General features: G+C 44.2%; 1 protein-coding gene across 1 annotated transcript in view; it reads left to right on the top strand.

Moving 5' to 3' along the window:
• norpA (no receptor potential A) overlaps window positions 1–21,798 on the top strand; it is a 317,605-nt gene that overhangs the window by 89,987 nt on the left and 205,820 nt on the right. Inside the window, exon 8 of the mRNA XM_070522685.1 lies at window positions 21,394–21,447. Coding sequence (XP_070378786.1) covers window positions 21,394–21,447 — 54 coding nt within the window. The remainder of the gene's footprint in view (window positions 1–21,393; window positions 21,448–21,798) is intronic.

The following is a 21,798-nucleotide window of genomic DNA, read 5'->3' as shown; positions in this document are numbered from 1 at the left end:
CAAAAGAGCCTTGTGGTACAGCTTCCGGGTGGTCTCAATGATGCCTTGATCCATCGGTTGCTGTACCGTGGGTGTGCTTGCAGGATAAAATTTCACAGCAATCGCCTTGAGATTGTCGATCTTCCCATGGCTCGGACAATCGTCAATTATGAAAAACACTTGCCGATTCTTTGCGTCGAACAGTCTATCCAGAAGGTGCATATAGCCATCAAATATAGCAGCAGTTATCCATGCTTGCTTGTTACTTATGTAAATGAATTCCTTGGGACTAGCTGCATTTCGGAAGCACTGCTGCTTCTTCTCCTTCCCCAGTATCGACAACGGAAGCTTGTCCTCGCTTGTTGCATTGGCACCAAACAGCACCGTGACACACTTCTTGCTGTGTTTTCCTCTGGGTGAGGATCCGCCAGCGGTAGTGAACGTGTGATTCTGTAGCATCTTGTAGAAAAATGCAGCCTCATCTAGGTTATAGATGTCTTTGTCTTCATACTTTTCCAGTCCAGCTTGGAGCCGATGTTGGTGCCACACGTCTTGAGTGTCACGGTTCATGGCTGCGCTTTTGCCAACGATCAACTTCAAGGTCACGCCATGTCTTTTCTTGAACCACTCAAGCCAGCCATTCCTGCACTTGAAATCTTTTTTTTTTTTAGTACTTGAAATCTTTATGGCCTATTTGGAGAGCAAGAGCTTTGGCTTTTGCAATAAGTGCCGGTCCATGTACGGGGAGATTTGCACTCCTGGCATTTTTCAGCCACTGTAGAAGTGCACGTTCAACTTTGGGTTATTTCGAATCGCGATTCCTTTTTCTCTTTGCCGAGAAGCTCTTTTCAAAGCCATCCAGCACAGCTTCCTTGTTTTTTTTAATACAGGTGATAAAGTAGGCGGCGGTATACCGAATTCCTTCGCAATGTCAGTTTTCTGCCAGCCGCCTTTTTCCACTTCTTTTATCAGCAGAACTTTCTGCTCCAAAGTCAGACACTTTCGCCCGGAGACTGATGGAGCCATTCATCACTGTAGACCACAAAAGCACACGCAAGGCATGCCTAACGAAGCAGTCCGAATGACACACAATCACATGGCCATCGGCGCCAAAGTTACTGAATGCGGTGGGCGATGCAGAAAGCAGAATCTTCTAAATGTCGTCAGGGCAGGCACACACCCGGAGAGGGGGGGGGGGGGGGGTGCCTGCCCTGACGACATTTAGAAGATTCTGCTTCTCTGATTGGCTGGCAGAGTAACACAACCTCGTGCAGTCTGTGTACCTTGGTTGATAACTTGTTTTTTTTTTAAGTTGTATTCTACTATGAAAATTTTTATTTTGAACTTTTGCTTGTTTACTTAATCTTGGGTCATTCCACGCCAAATCAACCAACGTTTTTTCGACCATCACAGATATAGCTGCAAAAATTTCCACATGTTTGTTGGAGTTCAAAACTCATCCTCCAAATTTATTTTTCCTTGCCAAAAATTTAGTAGAATTTTGACGACAATTTGTTTTCCCTGCCAAGCTGAGCTAGACGGCATCAATCAACATTTTTTCTCAGACACACTGTAAGATCCACTCCTTCAAATTGCGTTTATGGCAACCCAAAGATGCGATGTGACTGCAAAAATTGCCAATTTTATAAATATTTGAATACTTCGATTGGTTCTGGCCCTAGCAAAAGTGTGTAAAATTGCAAAGTTTGAGTTTTTTTCTCGGAACATAGAAAAACCTGGAAGTCACATATAACATATATACTGGTAGCCCAGTTAACATAGTACAGCTGAAAAATATTTAAAGTATCGAAGGTTTAGCAGTTCGCATGGAAAAAAATTGTAAAGTTCTATTTTTTTTGCAAAAAACACCATATTCAAGGTAAAGAAAGGTGCCTTGGTGGTCGTCCTAAATATATATGCATTATATCATTAGATAGCCCTATGTGTCTACTATGCATGTGAGAAGTTATAAAAGTATTATTTTTTAAACGCAAGAAATGATTTTTTGAATTTTCGTGTCAGCACCGAATTTTTCCGACGCGAGCCAAGCTAGGTAGAGCACTGATTCGGGTGCTCTGCGGCCCAGGCTTGCTGGCCTGGGATCCAGATGACAAAGCAAGTATCGTCTGCAACGCAGACGAAAGGGAGACAGTGTGATCACCTGCATTTCATTGCGAACAGACGCACGCTTCAGTGCAATGCAGCTTGTGCTTGGTGTGTGCCAGGTAAACCATCCTCCAATTGCACATAGAACTTAAGAGGAAGCTCGTCAAATACATGTAAAAGGAGAATTCGTCTTTTTCAGCAGCCACTGCGCCAAATTTGACGAGGTTTGTTGCAGTTAAAAGAAAAACTTAAAATCTAGTGACTGTTGGTTTCGGATTTTTGAGTTAGGTCGTCAATTTTTTATTAAAAATTGTCAAAAATCGTAAATTTTCAAAAAACAAAACTATCAAGTTTATAACTCTGTAACTCAACGAGGAAAAACGATAATGGAATTCTGTTAATTGGAACTAATAGTACATCTAAAGCGGACAAAACTGATATGTTACACATGAGTATAAAAATAATTTAGTTATATGGAAATACAGCTTTTGCAGAACCCTTGTAACCAACATAACAAATTCACGTAAAATGTAAAATGACATATCAAATTTGTCTGCTTTGAATGATCTAATGGATGCCATTCACAGAATCGCGATACCTGTTTTTGATGCAGAGCTATGAATTTGTAAACAGCGTGCTTCTATATTTTCCAAAAGATTGAATATTTTAAAATCTTTATAACAAAATTCAAGCCCTAAATCGAAAATTCCCTTCCAACAGTCACTAGAATTTAACTTTCTCTCTCAAATGCAACAAATTTCATTAAAATCGGTCCAGGGCTTATCTCAGAAAAATGTTTTTGCGTTTTACATATATTTGAATAGGCCGCGTTGGAGTTGAGCCCGACCTCAAGCTTCCTCTTAATTTCCCCAGAGAGTCCTGCACATTTGAAAGGTATGTTTCATACATTCATAAATTGAAATATTTACACATAAGCATAAACTAAACGCAGAAAGAGTGCTCGCATCCTTCACGCAAAGCATTATAAATCAAATCTGGCCCTGAAATCGGTGAATTAGTTTTCTATTTTCAGATGAACACCTTTTGCCCTGCTCACTGGGACCCAGAGACTGTCATAAAACGACACAAGTGAAAAACACCTTCCTGATTAGAACTAACAGCCTAGATGAACGTGAACTTAGTCTTTTGGTATTGCGTGCGAAAAGCGACTAGGACAGTTTAGAAACAGTATGTGCACACCATTATTGTGTCTATATTAAGAAGTTCACGACACTATGTGCGTGGAAGATTTGCTCGGACACTTTCTCCGTCCATGGGTCAAACCGTCGGGGCACGTGGGTCGTATCTCTGGGCCTCGCTTCAGCAGTGTCTCTCTTGGGGCTGGTTCCTGGTGAGAGACTCTATCCACAATGTATAGTCAGGTGTTTCCAAATGCGGGCGCAGTTAGACGTAGCCAATAAGAGCTTGGCAGATTGTGAAACAATATGCGAGTCTACATTTGAAGGGTATGCATCCACCTCAACAAACTGTGCTGCATCACGAGATGGGACTGGAAGGACCTCGAACAGAAAACGGAAGCACCATGAGGAAGAAGCGGCTGTCGCAGGTGGCACCTTGCCCAATGATAATAGTAAGGATGCTCAAGTGCAAGGCGTAGCCTATGAAATGGCACCAACCACCGTACTTGCGGAAGACTATAAAAAGCTTCTTGGAGACGGGAGAGATTGATTTGTACGAGAAAGAAAACGGTCAAAAGAAATTTCTCTTCTGGCATCGGTGCCTCGTTCATGGTCCTGAAGAAAAGTTGCTAAGTGCTTTGGTGCATCGGAAAGTCAAGTTCGCATTGCTATGAAAATTAGGCAACAGGGGAGAAATTTTGGGCTCTCCTACATCAAAGTTATGTAGACCACTAAACGAGAGAACAAGAAGCATAATAAAGTTCTATGAGGATGAACATACATCCATCTAGCTTCCAGGCAAGAAAGACGTCGTCCGATGTGAAGCACAAAAGATTGCTGCGAAGGGATCTTAAGGAAGCGCACGAGGAATGGAAGAAAAGTAACACAGAGCTGAAGTGCGGCTTTTCTAAGTTTGCCTACCTGAGGCCACACCACTGTTTACTTGCCGGTGCTCCGGGAACGCACTCCGTTTGCGTTTGCATTTACCACCAAAATGTAAAATTGATGCTGCAGTCCTTAGGCATTTTACAAACAATCGACTCGCTCCTTCAGATGACTGTGTGTGAGATTATGAATGAGTGCTGTATGACCACTATATGCAGCAATTGCCCAGGATATTCGTCACTCAAATTGCTGATATTGAGCTCTCCTGCACTGAACCGAGATTTGGCAGCAAGTATTTCTGTCCGTCGGTGGGCTAGGGGAGTGTGCTGCCGATTGGAAACAATCTTGTTTACCCATAATGACTTCGTAGACCGTCTCCTTGAGATGATGTGACTTAATATCGCATCATTTTGTCAGTAAGCTCCAAGCTCGGCACCTGCGCAATTTGAAGACCGCTCTCATGCCTGCAGAAGCCATAGTTGTTATTTATTTATTTATTTATTACATACTGCCAACTGCCTCTTGGCAGTCCAGGCAGGAGTGAGTGTATACAAAGTCGGCACTGCAAGTCAAAAACAACAAAAACTTAGGTTACGAGGAACCATAAAAAAAGAATGCTTAATGATACAGACTATTGCGTCGGGAAAGGCAGCATGTACAAAATTACAAAAATAGGAAAATGGTGATTCTAAAACGAACACGCTTCATTGCAAAGATTGTACGGCAGCCACAAATGAATCAACCGAGGACATACAAGCGACTTTTTGCGGTAGAGCATTCCACTCTGCTATAGTTCGAGGGAAAAACGAGAAGCGATAAGCAGTAGTTTTAGTCGGTGGCATCACAATCGTTTTGCTGTGCTTGCGTCTGGTTTCTCTTGTTTTGTTGAAATTGATGTATATGTCGGGATCCATTTTTGTTTGTTTATTAACGATATTAAACAAAGTTTGTAGGCGATGCAGTCTACGCCGAAATTCAAGCGATGGGAGGCCAGACCGTGTTCTGAGATCAGTGATCGAGACTCGTCTATTATAAATAATATAAATAAATCTAAGGGCTTTCTTTTGCACGCTTTCAATGTTGTTGACACCGGTCTTTGTGTGGGGATCCCAGACAGCATCGGCATATTCAAGCAGTGGTCTAATGAGTGTCGTGTAGGCAGCGAGTTTAGTCCTACTAGTGCAGTGTTTAAGCCGGTGTTTAATTAGCCATAGCTTCCTTAGCGACGCCGAAACGACGTATTGGACATGAGCGTTCCAGGTTAACTTCGAGTCAATAACTACACCCAGATACTTAAATTTGTCAACCGTCTTAATTGCTACATTATTGATTTTATATGTGCGAATTGATGGTGCTTTCTTTCTTGTAATCATCATTTGAGTACATTTTGTGGCATTTAAGTTCATGCGCCAGGATTGACACCAGTTATCGATTGCATTAAGGTAATCCTGTATAGCAGTCTGATCATGGGGTGATTGAATGTTGTGGTACACAATACAATCATCAGCGAAGAAACGGCAGCGTACCGGGGAATCAAAGGACAAGTCATTCAGATAAATCAAAAAGAGAAGAGGTCCAAGTACTGAACCTTGCGGTACACCGGAAAGTACAGGAGCAGGTGAAGAAAATGAGTTTCCTATACGGACATATTGTGTTCGATTAGTTAAATAAGAGTCAAGCCAGCGAAGAATTTGTTCATTTTTCAGCGTACATTGTAGCTTCAGCTTTAGTCTTTGGTGACAAACACGGTCAAATGCTTTCTGAAAATCAAGGAAAAGCACATCTATTTGCCCGCCGCAGTCCAGCGCTGCCATGACTTCATTGGTAATATGTAGAAGCTGAGTAACTGTAGATAGGCCACGCCGAAATCCATGCTGTTTTTCCGAAAAGAAATTATTGTTTTCCAGAAAGCTGCTCAGGTGCTTAAAAACATAGTGCTCCATCACCTTACTAGCGGTGCAGAGAAGCGAGACAGGTCTGTAATTAGTAATACTGAGTTTATCTCCGGACTTATGAATGGGAATTATCTTTGCTGCTTTCCAATCGTTAGGAAGGACACCTTGCTTTAGACTTTCGTTAAATATTATGTACAGATACTTTGCGCACCACTCCGCATATCTAAAAAGAAAATTATTTGGTATGTCATCAGGACCAGCAGATTTCTTTATATCTATGTTTAATAGGGACGAAAGAATACCTTCTTCGGAAACAAAAAGGTCCGGAAGTTCGCAGCCAGAACCTGAAAATTCTAGGCTATCGTCTTCAGTACCGCGTAGAAATACTGAAGCAAAGTACTCGTTGAATGCTTCCGCAATATTCTGGTTGTCACTGGTCTCGGTATCATTCAATCTAATTTTGGTGACCGGGTTCTTTTTCTCGGTTATGTGCATCCAAAACTTTCTTGGGGCGTTAGATAAAAAATAGTGTAGTTTAACATTGAAAAAATGGTACTTTGAGTCTTTTATTTTTTTCCTAAGTTCGGTACGCATTGACGGTAACACAGAACGATCGACACAACTATAGGGGCGTGACAAGCCTTTTAAGCGGCGCTTTAGCTGCAGTATGTCCCGAGTGATCCAAGGGTTATTGCGGGCCATTCTCTTGCGTTTTGTTGGAATGTACCTGTGCATACATTCCCGCACTGCGTCCTTAAAATGCAACCATAAATCATTGACACAGGTAACACCTTGATTTGATTTTTTAAGAAAAATGTCGAAATCTTGCTCTAAGTAGTCGAGTAGACTTTCATCTGCAGCTCTCCCAAAATCCAAGACTTCTTTGTCTGGACAACGGATAATATTTTGCTGTAGATTGCTTTTAAGCAGAATCACTTCATGATCTGATATGCCTGGTAAAACTTCTACAGTAAATCCTTTTTCACTGACTGTTTCAGAGATAAGAACAAGGTCGAGGATAGTTTTTGAGCTTGAAGTAACACGTGTAGGTGTTCCTACTACTTGTTTTAGATTAAAAGAAAATGCTAAATCGAGTAGCATTTCAGCATGTTGACAAGAATGCCGAACACAGAGATCGTCCCAGTTTATCATCGGCAGATTAAAGTCCCCGCATAAAATGATATGAGTATAGTGTTTACTGTGGACGTAAAGAAAATCATGCAGCGATTCCAAAATTGAGATATCTGCATTCGGAGGCCTGTATACTACACCAATAAGAACCTTACATTTGAAAGACGGCACTGCAATCCAAACCATTTCAGCAGAAGTATTGTGTGGAATGGATGTGAATGGGATGCTATTCTTTATTATGGTCGCGACACCACCCCCTCTCGAGCCACGGTCATGGCGAATTATGTTGTACGAGCTGGGTATTATGTCAGAATCAGGGATAGCATCATGAAGCCATGTTTCTGTTAGAAGCGTGATGTCAGGATTGTAACTAAGAAGTAGGCTCTCAAGGTCATCAGACTTGTTCACAACGCTCCGAGCGTTAACATTTAAAACAGTTAGCGGACTGAAGACGGGGGGTAACTCTAACAAATGTGCTTTAGTCTTACTTTTGCGCTGTTTTTGACTGGAATTAGACCGGTTATGTCAATTTGCTGCTGAGGGAACTGCCCTGTCCAATGCCTCGTCCCATCTGAATGTATTGCCATTGATTCTAACCTTGTCGAAGGATAGAAATACTTTGTCGCCTCTGTCTCGGTTCTCTTTTGTCCAGGTCCAAAGCTTTTTTCTTATTGATTGGACTCTAGGAGAGAAGTCCTCTGAGATGCTGTATGGAGTGTTCTTCAAAGCTTTACACTCTTTCAGTATTTTTAATTTGTCTCGGTAGTCTACTAGCCTGAATATTACGGGGCGGAATTTGTCGTCCCTAGGCTTCCCTATTCGATGAGCTCGCTCAATTGAAACATTTGGAACATTTAGTACGCTGTCAAGGATTTTTGTCGAAACCTCTCGTTCCAAAGATTGGTGTGCTTCTTCCTTCGGTTCCGGCAGACCATACAGTATTAAATTGTTCCTTCGGCTTCGGTTTTCAAGGTCATCTACTTTTAGCAGTAGGCTGTCAACGGTTTTCTGCAGGTCGTCTACCTTGACTGTGTAGGTCTTAACAGTAGTCGAAATATCCTCTACTTTTCGGTCAATGGAAGCTAACTTATCAATACTTTCATCTAGACGCTGGTTTGATATGGCCACACCTTCCTTAAGTTCTCGCAAGTGGTCCATAATTTTTTGCAGCATGATTTCGGTAGACAGGCCTGGATTCAATTCAATGTCCCCGCAGGAAGCTAGTAAGTCCACAAAACAATGGTACACACTATTTAACGCATCTATAAACGGCCGTGGGCACGGCAAGAGCAAAAGACACACATCGTCACTACTATAGCCAGAATCATGGCGGTAGTCTCTCACCTGTATTAGGAACAAAAACGGATTCTTTAGGCGCATGGTTCCAAAGCTCTCGCCGCGCCCACTGGTCGATTGCCACTCTTGAGTTCTTTTTATACTCTCCGATAGCTGTGACGTAGCGGATGGTGGCGCTCGATGTCGGTCTAAGTGCATCGTCCAAGTGCAGCTGCGCAGGCCCGGCATGTCGTCAGCGGAAAAGCCTGTCGATGTCTTGCGCTGGTGGCCACGCAATTCCGTCCCATGCAGCTGGATCGGACTCTGTAGCTGAGGCTGCATCGCTGTAGCTGATGCAAATCAGGGCCTGTATTAGGAACAAAAACGGATTCTTTAGGCGCATGGTTCCAAAGCTCTCGCCGCGCCCACTGAAAACTACAGCTTTCTCATTCAGAGCGCCCTACAGTCAGTATACTGCAGGGTGCGCACAGGTCCGTGAAAACCTTGAAAACCTTTGAATTTGAATATTTTGTTTTCAAGGCCCTTGAAAATCCTGGACTTTTTGCTGCTCCTTAAAAATCCTTGAATTCCTAGTGTAGTACATGCAAATGACTATTAATAAAAAAAATGCAGTTAAAATATTTGTATTTTCAGTACCGTGCTTCAATATATGCGTTTCAGCCGTAAAAAATCAGTTTGTGCTAATATAGCCAATGTTGCGTGACGGTTAGCCACATTGGAGCCACTCGGCTCTGAAGCCAACTTGAGCCGATTCAATCCAATCCGATCTTGGCGCTTTGTTATGGTGGTTGACGGCATTGCATTGTGCCGTCACTTCTGCAGCCGACTTGTTGCAGCTGAAACGTCTGAATACAAAGGAAATGCCTGAGAAAAGCAAATTTCAAGGTGCGTGGCTTCACAACAAGGCTTACAAGGACTGGATTGCACTAGATACGACGAGTGAGCACCGTGCAAGATGCAGGCCTTGCGGAAAGACCTTCGATATCACCAACATGGGCAAGTCAGCATTAAAGAGCCATATGAAGAGTGCTAAGCATGCTAGCGTCATGGAGATTGCAGCCAACAGCTTGGTGCAAAGATACTTAGTTCCAAGCACGGGGCAACAGTCAGCCATACCACTTACTTCGCAATTGGGAAACCTAGACAATGCTTGCAAGGCACATGAGCTGGTGACGAACGCGGAGATTCTGTGGACATTGAAGGTTGTCACATCGCATTTCTCCTATCGGTCGTCGTCGGAAGCAGGCCAGCTATTCCAGCGTATGTTCCCGGACAGTGGCGTGGCCAAAGCATTTTCTTGCGGAGAGAAAAAATGTGCCTATGTGACGTGCCATGGTCTGAGGCCCTTCTTTTTATCTGCTCTGCAACGGGAGATAAAAGATTGCGATTACTACGTGGTACTCTTTGACAAGTCCACGAACGACTATCTCCAGCGAAAACAATTGGATGTTCACATCCGGTTTTGGAATTCGTCTCACAAGGTGGTAACGAGGCACTATACCTCGGTGTTTATGGGGCGCTCGACATCCGAGGACATCCAAGGAACGCTGCTGATGGTGCTCGAGCCTTTCCCTCTTGAGAAATTTCTTCAGATTTCAATGGATGGTCCCAATGTTAACCTAAAGTTACTCAAGCATTTCCAAGAGCACCTGCATCCAGCATACCAAGTTCAATGTCTGGACATTGGGACTTGTGGCCTCCACACCATGCACAACGCCTACAGGGCAGGTGTTACAGCAAGTGGGGACTTGACTGTCTGCTCTCCAGTCTGAACGCGCTTTTCCATGGTTCTCCGGCAAAAAGGGAGGACTTCTCAGCAGTTACCGGTCAGGAGACTTTTCCCCTGAACTTTGTCTCCCACTGGTGGTTGGAGAATGTGCCTGTGATAGAGCATTGCTGTTGTGGTGTGACATTAAAAAGTTTATTGCAGCTGCAAGGAAGAAGGAAGTAAGCCCCCCAAAGTGTGGATCATTTCACAACTTGTGTGAGTTTGCCAGTGATGACTTACTGCTAGCAAAGCTTCAATTTGCACTGGGTGTGGCTATGACCCTCAAGCTATTCTTCACTGAGTACCAAACGGATCAGCCCATGATGTTCTTTCTTGCAAGGGACTTGGAAACTGTGGTCAGGAAGCTACTGACAAAGTTTCTGAAGTGCTCGGTCTTGTCTTCAGCAAAAGAAGCCACTGGTCTGCTGATGGTGGTCATTGAAAGCACCGAGAACCACACTCCACTTGAAAAGGTGGATGTAGGCCATGCCGCTGAACAGACTGTCAGGAACACTAAAGCAAGCCAAAAGTACGTGTTCCAGTTCCGCATGGAATGCAAATGCTTCTTGATCAGTGTGACAAAAAAGGTGCTTGAGAGAAGTCCATTGAGATTCCCAATCATTAGGAGTTTGTCCTCTCTGGACCCACGACAAATGTGTACCAAACTAGATGAGTGCCTGGCTGGCTTCAGAAGAGCGTTGGATGCCCTCATTACAGTGGGCGGAATGTCTGAGCACCAGAGAGACACTGTACTGGGGGAGTACACCGAGTTCCTGCAGGAAGAGATGCATAACCTGCGAATGTTTGAGAAGAATGTAAACAGGTTGTGCGAGTTCTTGACTGAGCTGATGAAGTTTAATTCATCATATGGTGAACTGTGGAAGGTTGTCAAACTTTTGCTCGTGCTCAGCCACGGACAGGCCACTGTGGAGCGAGGGTTTAGTGTGAACCGCCAGGTTGCTGTAGAAAACCTGAAGGACCTGTCGTACATTTCGCAAGGTATTTTGTGCGACGCTGTAAACAACGCAGGGGGCGTCCTTAACGTCCCTATTACAAAAGAGCTGAGAACTGCTGTATCAGCTGCCCGACAGCAGTATGCTGCATATCTGGAAGCAGAAAAAAAGAAACAATGTGATGATGTAAGGGAATCAAAGAGGCGCTGCATCGACGCAATGAAAAAAAAAGAAAGAAACTCGAGGCAACAATATCTGACCTCCAGGCTTCAGCGGATACGTATGCCGAAAAGGCAGAAGCAGCTAATGATCTGAAGTATGTGGTCAGATCAAGTAGTCTGAGGAAGCCTGCACAAAGCAAGACTGAGGAACTGTGTAGTCTCAACCAGAAGATTCAGGAAAAGCGGCAGGAGCTCCCCTGAAGTTGCCATTAGCACTTTTGCAGAATGGATTGCTGTTCGACATTGGTGCAATGCACTGCAGGGTGTTTTTCAAGACAGAACATATAGTATGTTGGTTTAGTGCAATACAATCTGTTGCTTGAAATGTTTTTCTTCGACTTTGTTCAGTAATATTATGTTGGTTTAGTGCAGTACAAGCTGTTCCTTGAAATGTTTTTTTTTTTCGAATTTGTTCACTAATATTATGTTGATTTAGTGCAATATAAGTTGTTCCTTGAAATGCTTTTTTTTTTTTCGACTTTGTTCAGTAAAATTTGTACCTGATATTGAAAACTGCTGCATGTAGCATTGTGTTGAGTCCTTGAAAATACTCCAACTGGGTCTTGAAATTCCTTAAATATCCTTGAATTTTCCCCTTTTGAGTCTGTACGAACCCTGATACTGGGACAAAACTCAAGCAACAGTACACCCGATTGTAGTCTACTCTCGCTCGACGGACTCTTCTGATGAACGAAATGTTCAGTCATACGTAGTGATATCCAACTACCTCGACCATACGACTGCTGCTGCTTCAACATTTCAGCAGGTGCTGATGGATCAACTTAAAGTAGACATGCCGCAGGTAGAACATGTGCACTACTTTTCGGATGGGGCTGCTTCCCAGTATAAGAACAGAAAAAATTTTGCAAACCTGTGCTACCACAAGGAAAATTTTACTTTGGATGCTACATGGCATTTTTTTGCTACATCACATGGAAAAAGTGCCTGTGATGGGGTGGGTGGCATCCTGAAACGGTTGGCTGCCAAGGCAAAGCCTACAAAGGCCTTTCTCAAGGAAGATTTTGACACCGTTTGAGCTGTACGACTGGGCACGTGAAAGCCTTTTACATATAAAACCAATTTGGGTGCCGGAGAGTGCAATATCTAAACGGGAGGTAGAACTGTCATCCAGGTTCTCGAATGCTATGCACATTAACGGAACCAGGTCATTACATTATTTTCAGCCGAAGTCACTTTTTCAACTAAAAGTTGCATTCACATCTTCGTCGAAGACAAGAAGTGTTAAAGCTGTTCGACAGCCGGCACCAGCTCAGCTATAAAAGTGATGGGGCTATGTTCAGGCTAATGTATTCAAACGCGGTTGACATTAAATTTTCGTAGCCATGGAAAAAAAACTCGGGGATACGGCATTGGAAATCGCTTGTCTTGGTGTGCATACAATAAAAAAGCCACAAGCCCCTTGCTGAATAGTGTCTTGGGCTCACTTTGTTGCCAATCTGTCTTTGCAGGACGGCTACGCTTCATATATGTACACTGTTTACATGATCCACGTACTGAAAATTAAAAAAAAAGTCATTTCCTGCAGTTAAAAAAATACCTTTTTATAACTTCTCACATGCATAGTAGACCTATAGGGCTATCTAATGATATAATGCATATATTTTTAGGCCAACCACCAAGGCACCTTTTTTTACCTTGAATATGGAGTTTTTTGCAAGAAAAATGGAACTTTACAATTTTTTTCCATGCGAACTGCTAAACCTTCGATACTTCAAATATTTTTCAGCTGTACTATGTTAACTGGGCTACCAGTATATATGTTATATGTGACTTCCAGGTTTTTCTATGTTCCGAGAAAAAAACTCAAACTTTGCAATTTTACATGCTTTTGCTAGGGTCAGAACCAATCGAAGTATTCAAATATTTATAAAATTGGCAATTTTTGCAGTCACATCGCATCTTTGGGTTGCCATAAACGTAATTTGAAGGAGTGGATCATACAGTGTGTCTTTGAGAAAAAATGTTGATTTATGCCGTCTAGCTCAGCTTGGCAGGGAAAACAAATTGTCAAAATTCTACTAAATTTTTGGCAAGGAAAAATAAATTTGGAGGATGAGTTTTGAACTCCAACAAACATGTGGAAATTTTTGCAGCTATATCTGTGATGGTCGAAAAAACGTTGGTTGATTTGGCATGGAATGACCCTCTTGGCAGTGTTTCTCCTGCGCTTCTTTCCTGCGCGAGTCTATTTGATGTGGTTCCTTGTTTGCCAAGTAAAGGAGAGGTGTATTTCACAGGCCTACCTGCGAGATACACCTTATTTCATTTTTCTTTTGCGGGTTTACATGTCTTTATGGTGAATGGTGGGCTTTATTCATACTTGTACTAGTAAAGGCACCCCCCTCATTTGCATAGGAAAGTTACCTTGGGTTGGGCCATCTTCCGAAAAAAAGAATACTGGGTACATGCCTGCGTCAGGGCATCTCGCTTTCCTCGTCAGTGCGCACTGGTGATGGCTACAGTTGCAATGGCGGGTTTGGCATTGGCTTCACGTATAGAGGAAGAAAAGTGATCAGAGTGGTGGAGATCAAGAAGCAGGAACCGTGGAAGGGCACCCGTTGGTGGAAGATTGTGCTCGAGAGGGCAGCTTTGGAGGAGCAGCGGCGTCGAAACTGGCAGCGAGGAGGCGAGGAGTTGACATGAAGGAGAGCGAGAGGAGTGACTGGCATCCAAACAACTTGCAGACTGGAGAGCAAATGAAGAGGGGAAGGCAGTGGCCGCTTTTATAGGGGGGCGGTGCAGAGGTCATGGAAGGCTGCGAGAGTATCACGCTGGAAAGCGCCGCAAATGCCGCGGCTCAAGTCTGAGGTTGTGTTTGTTGTGTTCAAAAATCTATCAGCCACTCCTTGTGGGTACGCAGCGTGATCGTGAAAACTGAACAGTTTTGCAGTAGGGACTTTCCATGATCACTGGGCAATTTTTTCTTGAATTGTGCAGCCGTGAAGTTCGCAAAACAAAAGTTTTTCGGCGCACCATCGTCAACAGCACTTTGCTAATTCTACGGTTGGAGGGTCGGTGTTCGCGTACCGTAGCGTCCGTGCCATTGACACATGTCTACAAACCAAATTCAATGATCCTACCACATATTTAGACCGTTTGTCTAAAGTCTGATGGCTTGAATCGAGCATGACCAGCTCGAAAAAATCAGCGGAAAACACCAGCTTGCGTTGACCCACCATGTTGAGAGCCTGACTGGCGATGCTCAGGTTTTTGATGTTTTCGACAAGTTATCGGTGGATTTGTACCATCGAAAGTGCAATGAAGCTAGGGGCAATGGTTTATTGTGATGCAGGCCAATTATAGCGAGCGGCAAGAATATTTCTAGACTTCCCAAAGTTGTCTTCCCAATTTGTTAACGTAGCTCCTCGTGTCAAACATGGCACTTATAATCTGAGGGACACTTCTTTTGTGCTTTTTGGCACGTTTCAGTATCATAAGTGCTCTTTAAGAGTGGTAAAACTTTGCTCATACAGCGCACTACATGGAATGCTATGGCACAAGTCTACCCGCAGTCTTTTGGCCACTTTTCGGCATTGAAAAGACCGTGGTTTTCCACCATCGCACAGTGCCAGGAAAACATTATTTTCGTGCGGATTCTATCACGGGGAACACCAGCGATGCGATTGCAACTGAGAATAACGGTTCAGGCGTGTTGCGCCACGGAGTTTGACAGCTTCCGTTTGCTCTGCAGTAAACAGCTAGGAGCACTCAGCACTTGCTTGGTGCCCGTTACCAGACGGTTATCGGTTGTGGGCTTGGTACTTATGTGACCTGTTCTATGCCTGCATGAGACTAATTTGAGACTAATAATTTAACACTGTATATGCAAAAGAGTCGCCGCCGCTCGGCAGCGGTGATTCCTCTGTTTGCCACTTTGCTCTAAGCTGGTCAAGTTCTTGATGCGCTTGAAGTAATGCAGCTTAAAATGCATGCGTTTGGGTCGGGACCAGAAGAAATTTTGAATAAAGCGATATTTCGAGGGAAGCGATTTCGTTATAATGAGGGATTACTGTATCTAGGATGAACACTACCTTTTTCTTTGATCACTCAATACGTTGGTCAAACTCCAAGAGCCACTCACAAAAAGGTTCTCGCAGTTGTGAAAATAGCATAGCGGTATCCTGGCAACACCATGGACGCAGTGGGGATCTTTATGGCGAAAGCAATTATATGTACACTCCAGGACTATATGGACTCGTTGTATGCTGTATGTGCGAGTGAAAGCATGCAACGATGAGCTGGTGATGGCGGCTTAATCTACTGCACGCAATGGATGAAATCGGGCAGAATGCTTGCTGCCTTCCATCACACGCGAGGCTTGGGATGCGAGGGTAGGGAGGAGGGGCATGTTATACTCCGGGCGGTCCGGGCCGCTGTATCTTGAAAGCCATCTGCGATGGGTACAGAGTCCGCACTGTGCTATGTTCTCGCGACTTAGTTTGCGTTGATGCGAGCGGCTGCAGGAATGTCAATTCACTTGCTTCTATTACTGTGTTTCCTCACTGCAGTGTTTTGACAGCGAGTTTCCGCGGTCATCAAGTGAGACGTGTTCATGTTTGTTTGTGCGTGCATGACACGATGCTTGTTCATTCACAACTCGTTAATACGAAATTTCGAATAATTCGAAGTAGCCGCCGTGGTCTGTCTAGCAATGTACTGAAAGCAATATGTAACATATCCCTCTAACTCACATTGAAATCTGCACCACCACCACTTATTCGAACTCCACGCTATCGTGGATGGGCAGAGTGCTAGTGTGAGGGAGCTTGCTGGCATTGCCACGTGGGTCGCGCAGCTTTGCTTGTACCATCCGCGTTCTTTTGTTTAGGCCTGACTGGAGGGAGACATGTTTGCACCTGGCCAGGCATGGCCAGAGGTTCTGTTGCATGTAACTTCTCTCCACTGAGGTTCCGTATAACGCTCAAGGGCGATAAAATCGTCGCTGGGCACCATATGCTGTATGTGCGAGCGAAAGCATGCGAGGCTGAGCTGGCCAGCGCAGCTCGATGTCACGTGCGCGAACGAGGAAGGCGGGGTGGGTGCGTGCCCTTTCTTTCCGCGCGAGAGGCACAAGGATGAGGTGGAAGGAGGACGTTCTTCTCGGGCAACTGCTGCTTACGGCACGGCCATGCAGGTGCTGTATCTTGAAATCAATCTGCAACGTGACCAAAGTGCGTGCCCGTGTGGGCCTCATCTTCAAAGCAATCTGCGATGTTTGCAGCATGCGTGTAGTGCCGGTAGCTTCATATGCAATGTGCTTTCTACATTACGCCCGTGTTGAAGCGAGAGCTGTACGAAGGTCACTTCACTCGCTGCTACTGCCACGATTCCTTACTCCAGCATTTTTCAACAAGTTTCAGCTGTCATCAAGCGAGAGGTGTTCATGTTTAGCTGTGCGCACATGACACCGTACTTGGTAACTAAATTAGTAAGCGAATGTATACAAATTTATACGGCCGATAAAACTACTATCATTACTTCGTATAGCTATCTACTAATTTGCTATTGCAATCGATGCTTCACTTTTCAGGTGAAACAGTGATTTTTTTTTTTTCTGTGCACCGGTCAGCGGGACGAACGCGTGGATGGAGCAAGAGCCATCTCGACGTCAGGCACGTCGGATCGCGTTGCCCGCATCCAGTTACGTTGGCAGCGCCAGTGCTTCAAAGTATAGACGTTGTTCATGCCAACGTGACGTAGCATGTGTGCACACGTGCTCATGCCACATCGGTCTATATACACGCCTTAACCGTACAATTTTTTTTCTCTGACTTTCATTAGTTCGAATTTTGTATAATCCGAATTTTTTTAGCATACCCGCGGAATTCGAATTAACAAGCTTTTACTGTAATTTATTTAGTATGCCTATGTTTACAAGTTCATATTGCTGATAAAACTACTATCCTTACTTCATATAGCTGTCCACTAATTTGCTATTGCAGTCGATGCTTTTTCTTTTGGGCGAAACTGCAACTTTTTTATTTCCAAATGACAAATGTGGGGCACTTGTCGCTCCCGTCCATATTGGTGCGCAAGAACACAGAGGCACAGCTTGCTGTTTTTGCCACCTTTACACGTGTCTCCTTTAAGTGGATGCGTCTTGGACGATGACATCTGAAAGGACAGTCCTGTTTCATCACAGTTATATATGTCAGTGTAAACATAGTTGCCAAGGAGTCGGGGCAGCATTTCCTCCACCCACTTCTGCTTCGTCTCCATGTCAAGTGAAGCTCCCTTGCCTTTGTAAACAATGCCGTTCCTCTCCTTGAAGAGGTGTACTTAGCCGCCACCTGGCTGGAAGTTCACATTGTTGATGAGTAAGGCAAACTGCTTCGCTTTTGTGGCCAGAGTTGGCCCGGTGATTGGCAAGTTCATGGCATGGGCATCAAGAAATCACTTGTAGAGGGCCTTTCCACCTCCTTATAGGAACTTCATAGAATGTTTGCATCCATTATCTAACGACCAGTTTTATCTGTAGAAGGGTTGAAATCTGGGCCAGTTGGTACATACTTTAACGAAAAAAACCAGTAAAAAACACAAAGGACAAGAGGAGAGGTTCACACCACAACGACTGGACTATCAACTCAGGTTTATTAGAATCGGTGTAGTCCCAGCAAGGCCAGCAGAGCATGTGCAACTGCATCATTGCTAATCACATAGCATGAAAAGACAAGAACCGTTTCTATCGGGACCGACTTAGAAATTCAAATTCTTTTTCAAGTAAGCGCACCGAGGTTGTACAAACGCAGTCATCACCTAATAAACTGATGTAGTAAGCTTCCAAGATTTCTCGCTCTTCTTTGCCCTTGCCCCTACCAAGAATCGTCACATTGCTAAACAAAGCATAAGAACCACACTCATTGCAATGGCGAGGCAAGTTTGCAACGTTATCTGATCCCAGGGAGGAGTGGTGCTCACGCAGGCGGTCATTAACACATCGACCGGTTTGGCCTATGTAAAATCTTTCGCACGTGAGAGGGAACTTATAGACAACCCCTGCAGCACATGCCGTAAAACGGTTTTCATGCTGCGTTGTGCAAACATGGTTCCTTGCCCTGCCTCGAGAAATGCGCGAGCACAGACCCGAAAGCTTACAAGGGGCAGAAAACACAACACTTACTCCCTGCTTGGCGGCAACCTTCTTGATATTGTGGCTCACTTTATGCACATACGGCATAACTTCAAGTTTCCTACGTTCAGTAGCCCCACCATCTACCAGCTTCATGCGTTCCTTCTTTAGCCTCTGAAGCTTCTTTAGCTTCTGTTGACATTGAAGACCTCTTCTACAGCATTCCCCATGATGAACTCTTTGTAGCTGTGCATGAACTTATTGATCACTGCAGGGCTGTAAACTTCCAGAATGCATGTGGTATGTCGGTGGATGCCTTTCTAGAGCTCCTATCCTTTTATCTGTCATCCACTGTTGTTGAATTCAAAGGTTCCTTGTTCCTTCAGAAAAAAGGAATATGTATTGGCTCTAGTGTTGCCCCAGTGCTTTCCCAGATATTTTTAGCAAAATTTGACAGGAAACTTCAAGGCTTCCTTCTAAACAAGTGTGTATGCAAAGTTTTTAGGTATGCGGACGATTTTTTAGTACTTTTAGAGCTTTTACCAAATGACACTCTGCCCGCAGCAGTAGATGATGTATTGACAGCTTTTAAAGCTTCTTCACGCACTCTTAATTTCACTCATGAATTTCCTAGCAATCATTCCATCAGGTTCCTAGAACTGCAACTAACATTCTTTGATGACGGGCATTTGTGCTGGATGTTTTCACCTAGGGGCAAGAAAGCTCTTTTACCATTTGGATCTGCACATTCAAAGATTGTAAAAAGAGGGATTACAATCAATTGTTTCCGCAGTGCACTTGAAAGAAGCTGTCACCACGCCATTAAAAGTAGCTTTGACGCACAATCCCAACGTTTAGAAGCCGCAGAGTTCCCTCCACCTCTTTTCAAAGCAGTGGCTGAATCGCTGCTTCAGAAGCTAAAGAAGGAATGTACGAAGCTGGTAGATGGTGGGGCTACTGAACGTAGGAAACTTGAAGTTATGCCGTATGTGCATAAAGTGAGCCACAATATCAAGAAGGTTGCCGCCAAGCAGGGAGTAAGTGTTGTGTTTTCTGCCCCTTGTAAGCTTTTGGGTCTGTGCTCGCGCATTTCTCGAGGCAGGGCAAGGAACCATGTTTGCACAACGCAGCATGAAAACCGTTTTACGGCATGTGCTGCAGGGGTTGTCTATAAGTTCCCTCTCACGTGCGAAAGATTTTACATAGGCCAAACCGGTCGATGTGTTAATGACCGCCTGCGTGAGCACCACTCCTCCCTGGGATCAGATAACGGTACAAACTTGCCTCGCCGTTGCAATGAGTGTGGTTCTTATGCTTTGTTTAGCAATGTGACGATTCTTGGTAGGGGCAAGGGCAAAGAAGAGCGAGAAATCTTGGAAGCGTACTACATCAGTTTATTAGGTGATGACTGCGTTTGTACAACCTCGGTGCGCTTACTTGAAAAAGAATTTGAATTTCTAAGTCGGTCCCGATAGAAACGGTTCTTGTCTTTTCATGCTATGTGATTAGCAATGATGCAGTTGCACATGCTCTGCTGGCCTTGCTGGGACTACACCGATTCTAATAAACCTGAGTTGATAGTCCAGTCGTTGTGGTGTGAACCTCTCCTCTTGTCCTTTGTGTTTTTGACTGGTTTTTTCGTTCAGTTTTATCTGTTGAACTTCTCTGCAGAGCGAACTACACTGTCAGTTGCGATAATCTGTACTTCTTCACCAAGTCATATTCGTTGACCGTCTTTCACGATACTGCACTTCATTGCCAACCTATATCAGTACACTTTCTTTTCACCGGCAACGGCATTGCTGATGATCAGTGGGCAAATCGGACATCTTCCATTTTGGCGGCAAGTCAAACGAGGCGGAGAAACCATGTGGCTAGGAACGACTTCGATGCAACCAACAAAGATGTGCACGAGGGACTTTCAGAGAGTGGCATGGCATAGAGCTATGGCCGCAGCCCATTTGTGTTCAGAGGAGTGGAAAGGCAACGGGAGAGAGGCGTACAAGGCGGGTGATGCGGAGAAGGCTGGGAAACAGGTTCTATTGTATGAGCGCATGGCCATTGGGGCGGTGGGCAAGGGTGCGGTGGCTCAAATGCCTCTTTTTCTTTTCAAGGATTTCTCATTCCATTACCTTACAGCACAGGCACCCACTAGCCAGACTTCATTGTTATAGCCGATAATGCGACATAGGGGCTTTGTAATTTCACCATAGAAAACATGCAAAAGTTGATGGTGCAACAGCTTCTCATTGTTAGAAGCGATATATTTTTAGAAACGATACCGTTATAAGTGTGTTTGACTACTCAGACTGGTTGGTTATTAGCAACTAGAAGTGACACCACTAAAACAGGACAGCAGCTAGAACAACTGGACGATAAACACCATGTTACTCTTGTTGTCATCTTGTCGGCAGCATCCTGTTGTAAGCATGATGTCCCATCAGATTTGCTATCGCCTCGTTTCAGGTTAATTTTCTATTTGCTACTTGTATTATTTACATATGATTTCGTTCTTCAGTATAGGTGATAACATCCACTTTCCGTGAAATCAAGTTATACTGTACTGCTGTTTGCCGTGCTTCTTAATTCTCCATGAACAAGATGTCTTTGCTCAAGTGTACTGACTGTTAATTTTGCTGATGATTTATTAATACACATATTTGCACCTCACCTTCAGGGCAGAAAATACAGCCTGTTGATGATACTCTCTGGCAATGATTTATTTGTGAACTGTGAGGTGGCACACAGCCACCCTTTTATTGTTTTATTCTCTGTTGAGAACTTTACTCAACTGTTCTGTCTATTGTAAAAAGCGCACCAGCAGAGGAAGGAAGGCCAGAAGAAGCAGGTGTGCCACCATCCGCCTGCTGGTGCACTATTTTTTACCATGGATTACAAACTAGCCCAGTCACGTGCCTTCTTCTATGCAGTTGGATCAAGCTAGGATTCCTGGTGGATCCAGATGGAAAATTACCAGTTCGAAGGTGGGTCCCACTTGTTGAGCTCTCCCATGTCTCGTGTGCATGCTTCTTTGCAAGACTGGCCAGGCTTGCACATGCACCTGTATTATGACAGGTACGTCAGCTAGTGCAAGGCAGGTCTTAGTGATCGAAGTAAAGGTCACAGACATTTATTAAACCATGTAGTCGAGGCTGTCTTATGCACCAGAGAGGACGTAAACTGGTATCGAATTGGGACAAGGATATATGAAAACGGGGGAGACCAACTTGCCCAGCAAATTACTCTCCTAAATTCCAAGTTCACCGCAATTCAAGCGTGTTGTGCGGTGAAGCATACTAAGATTGGAAAGGGGCTAATGTCGCGGAACAGAGTAT

This window comes from Dermacentor albipictus, chromosome 7 (genome assembly GCF_038994185.2).
Source record: "Dermacentor albipictus isolate Rhodes 1998 colony chromosome 7, USDA_Dalb.pri_finalv2, whole genome shotgun sequence".
NCBI lineage: Eukaryota > Metazoa > Arthropoda > Arachnida > Ixodida > Ixodidae > Dermacentor > Dermacentor albipictus.
This window is presented reverse-complemented; position numbering and strand designations above follow the sequence as displayed.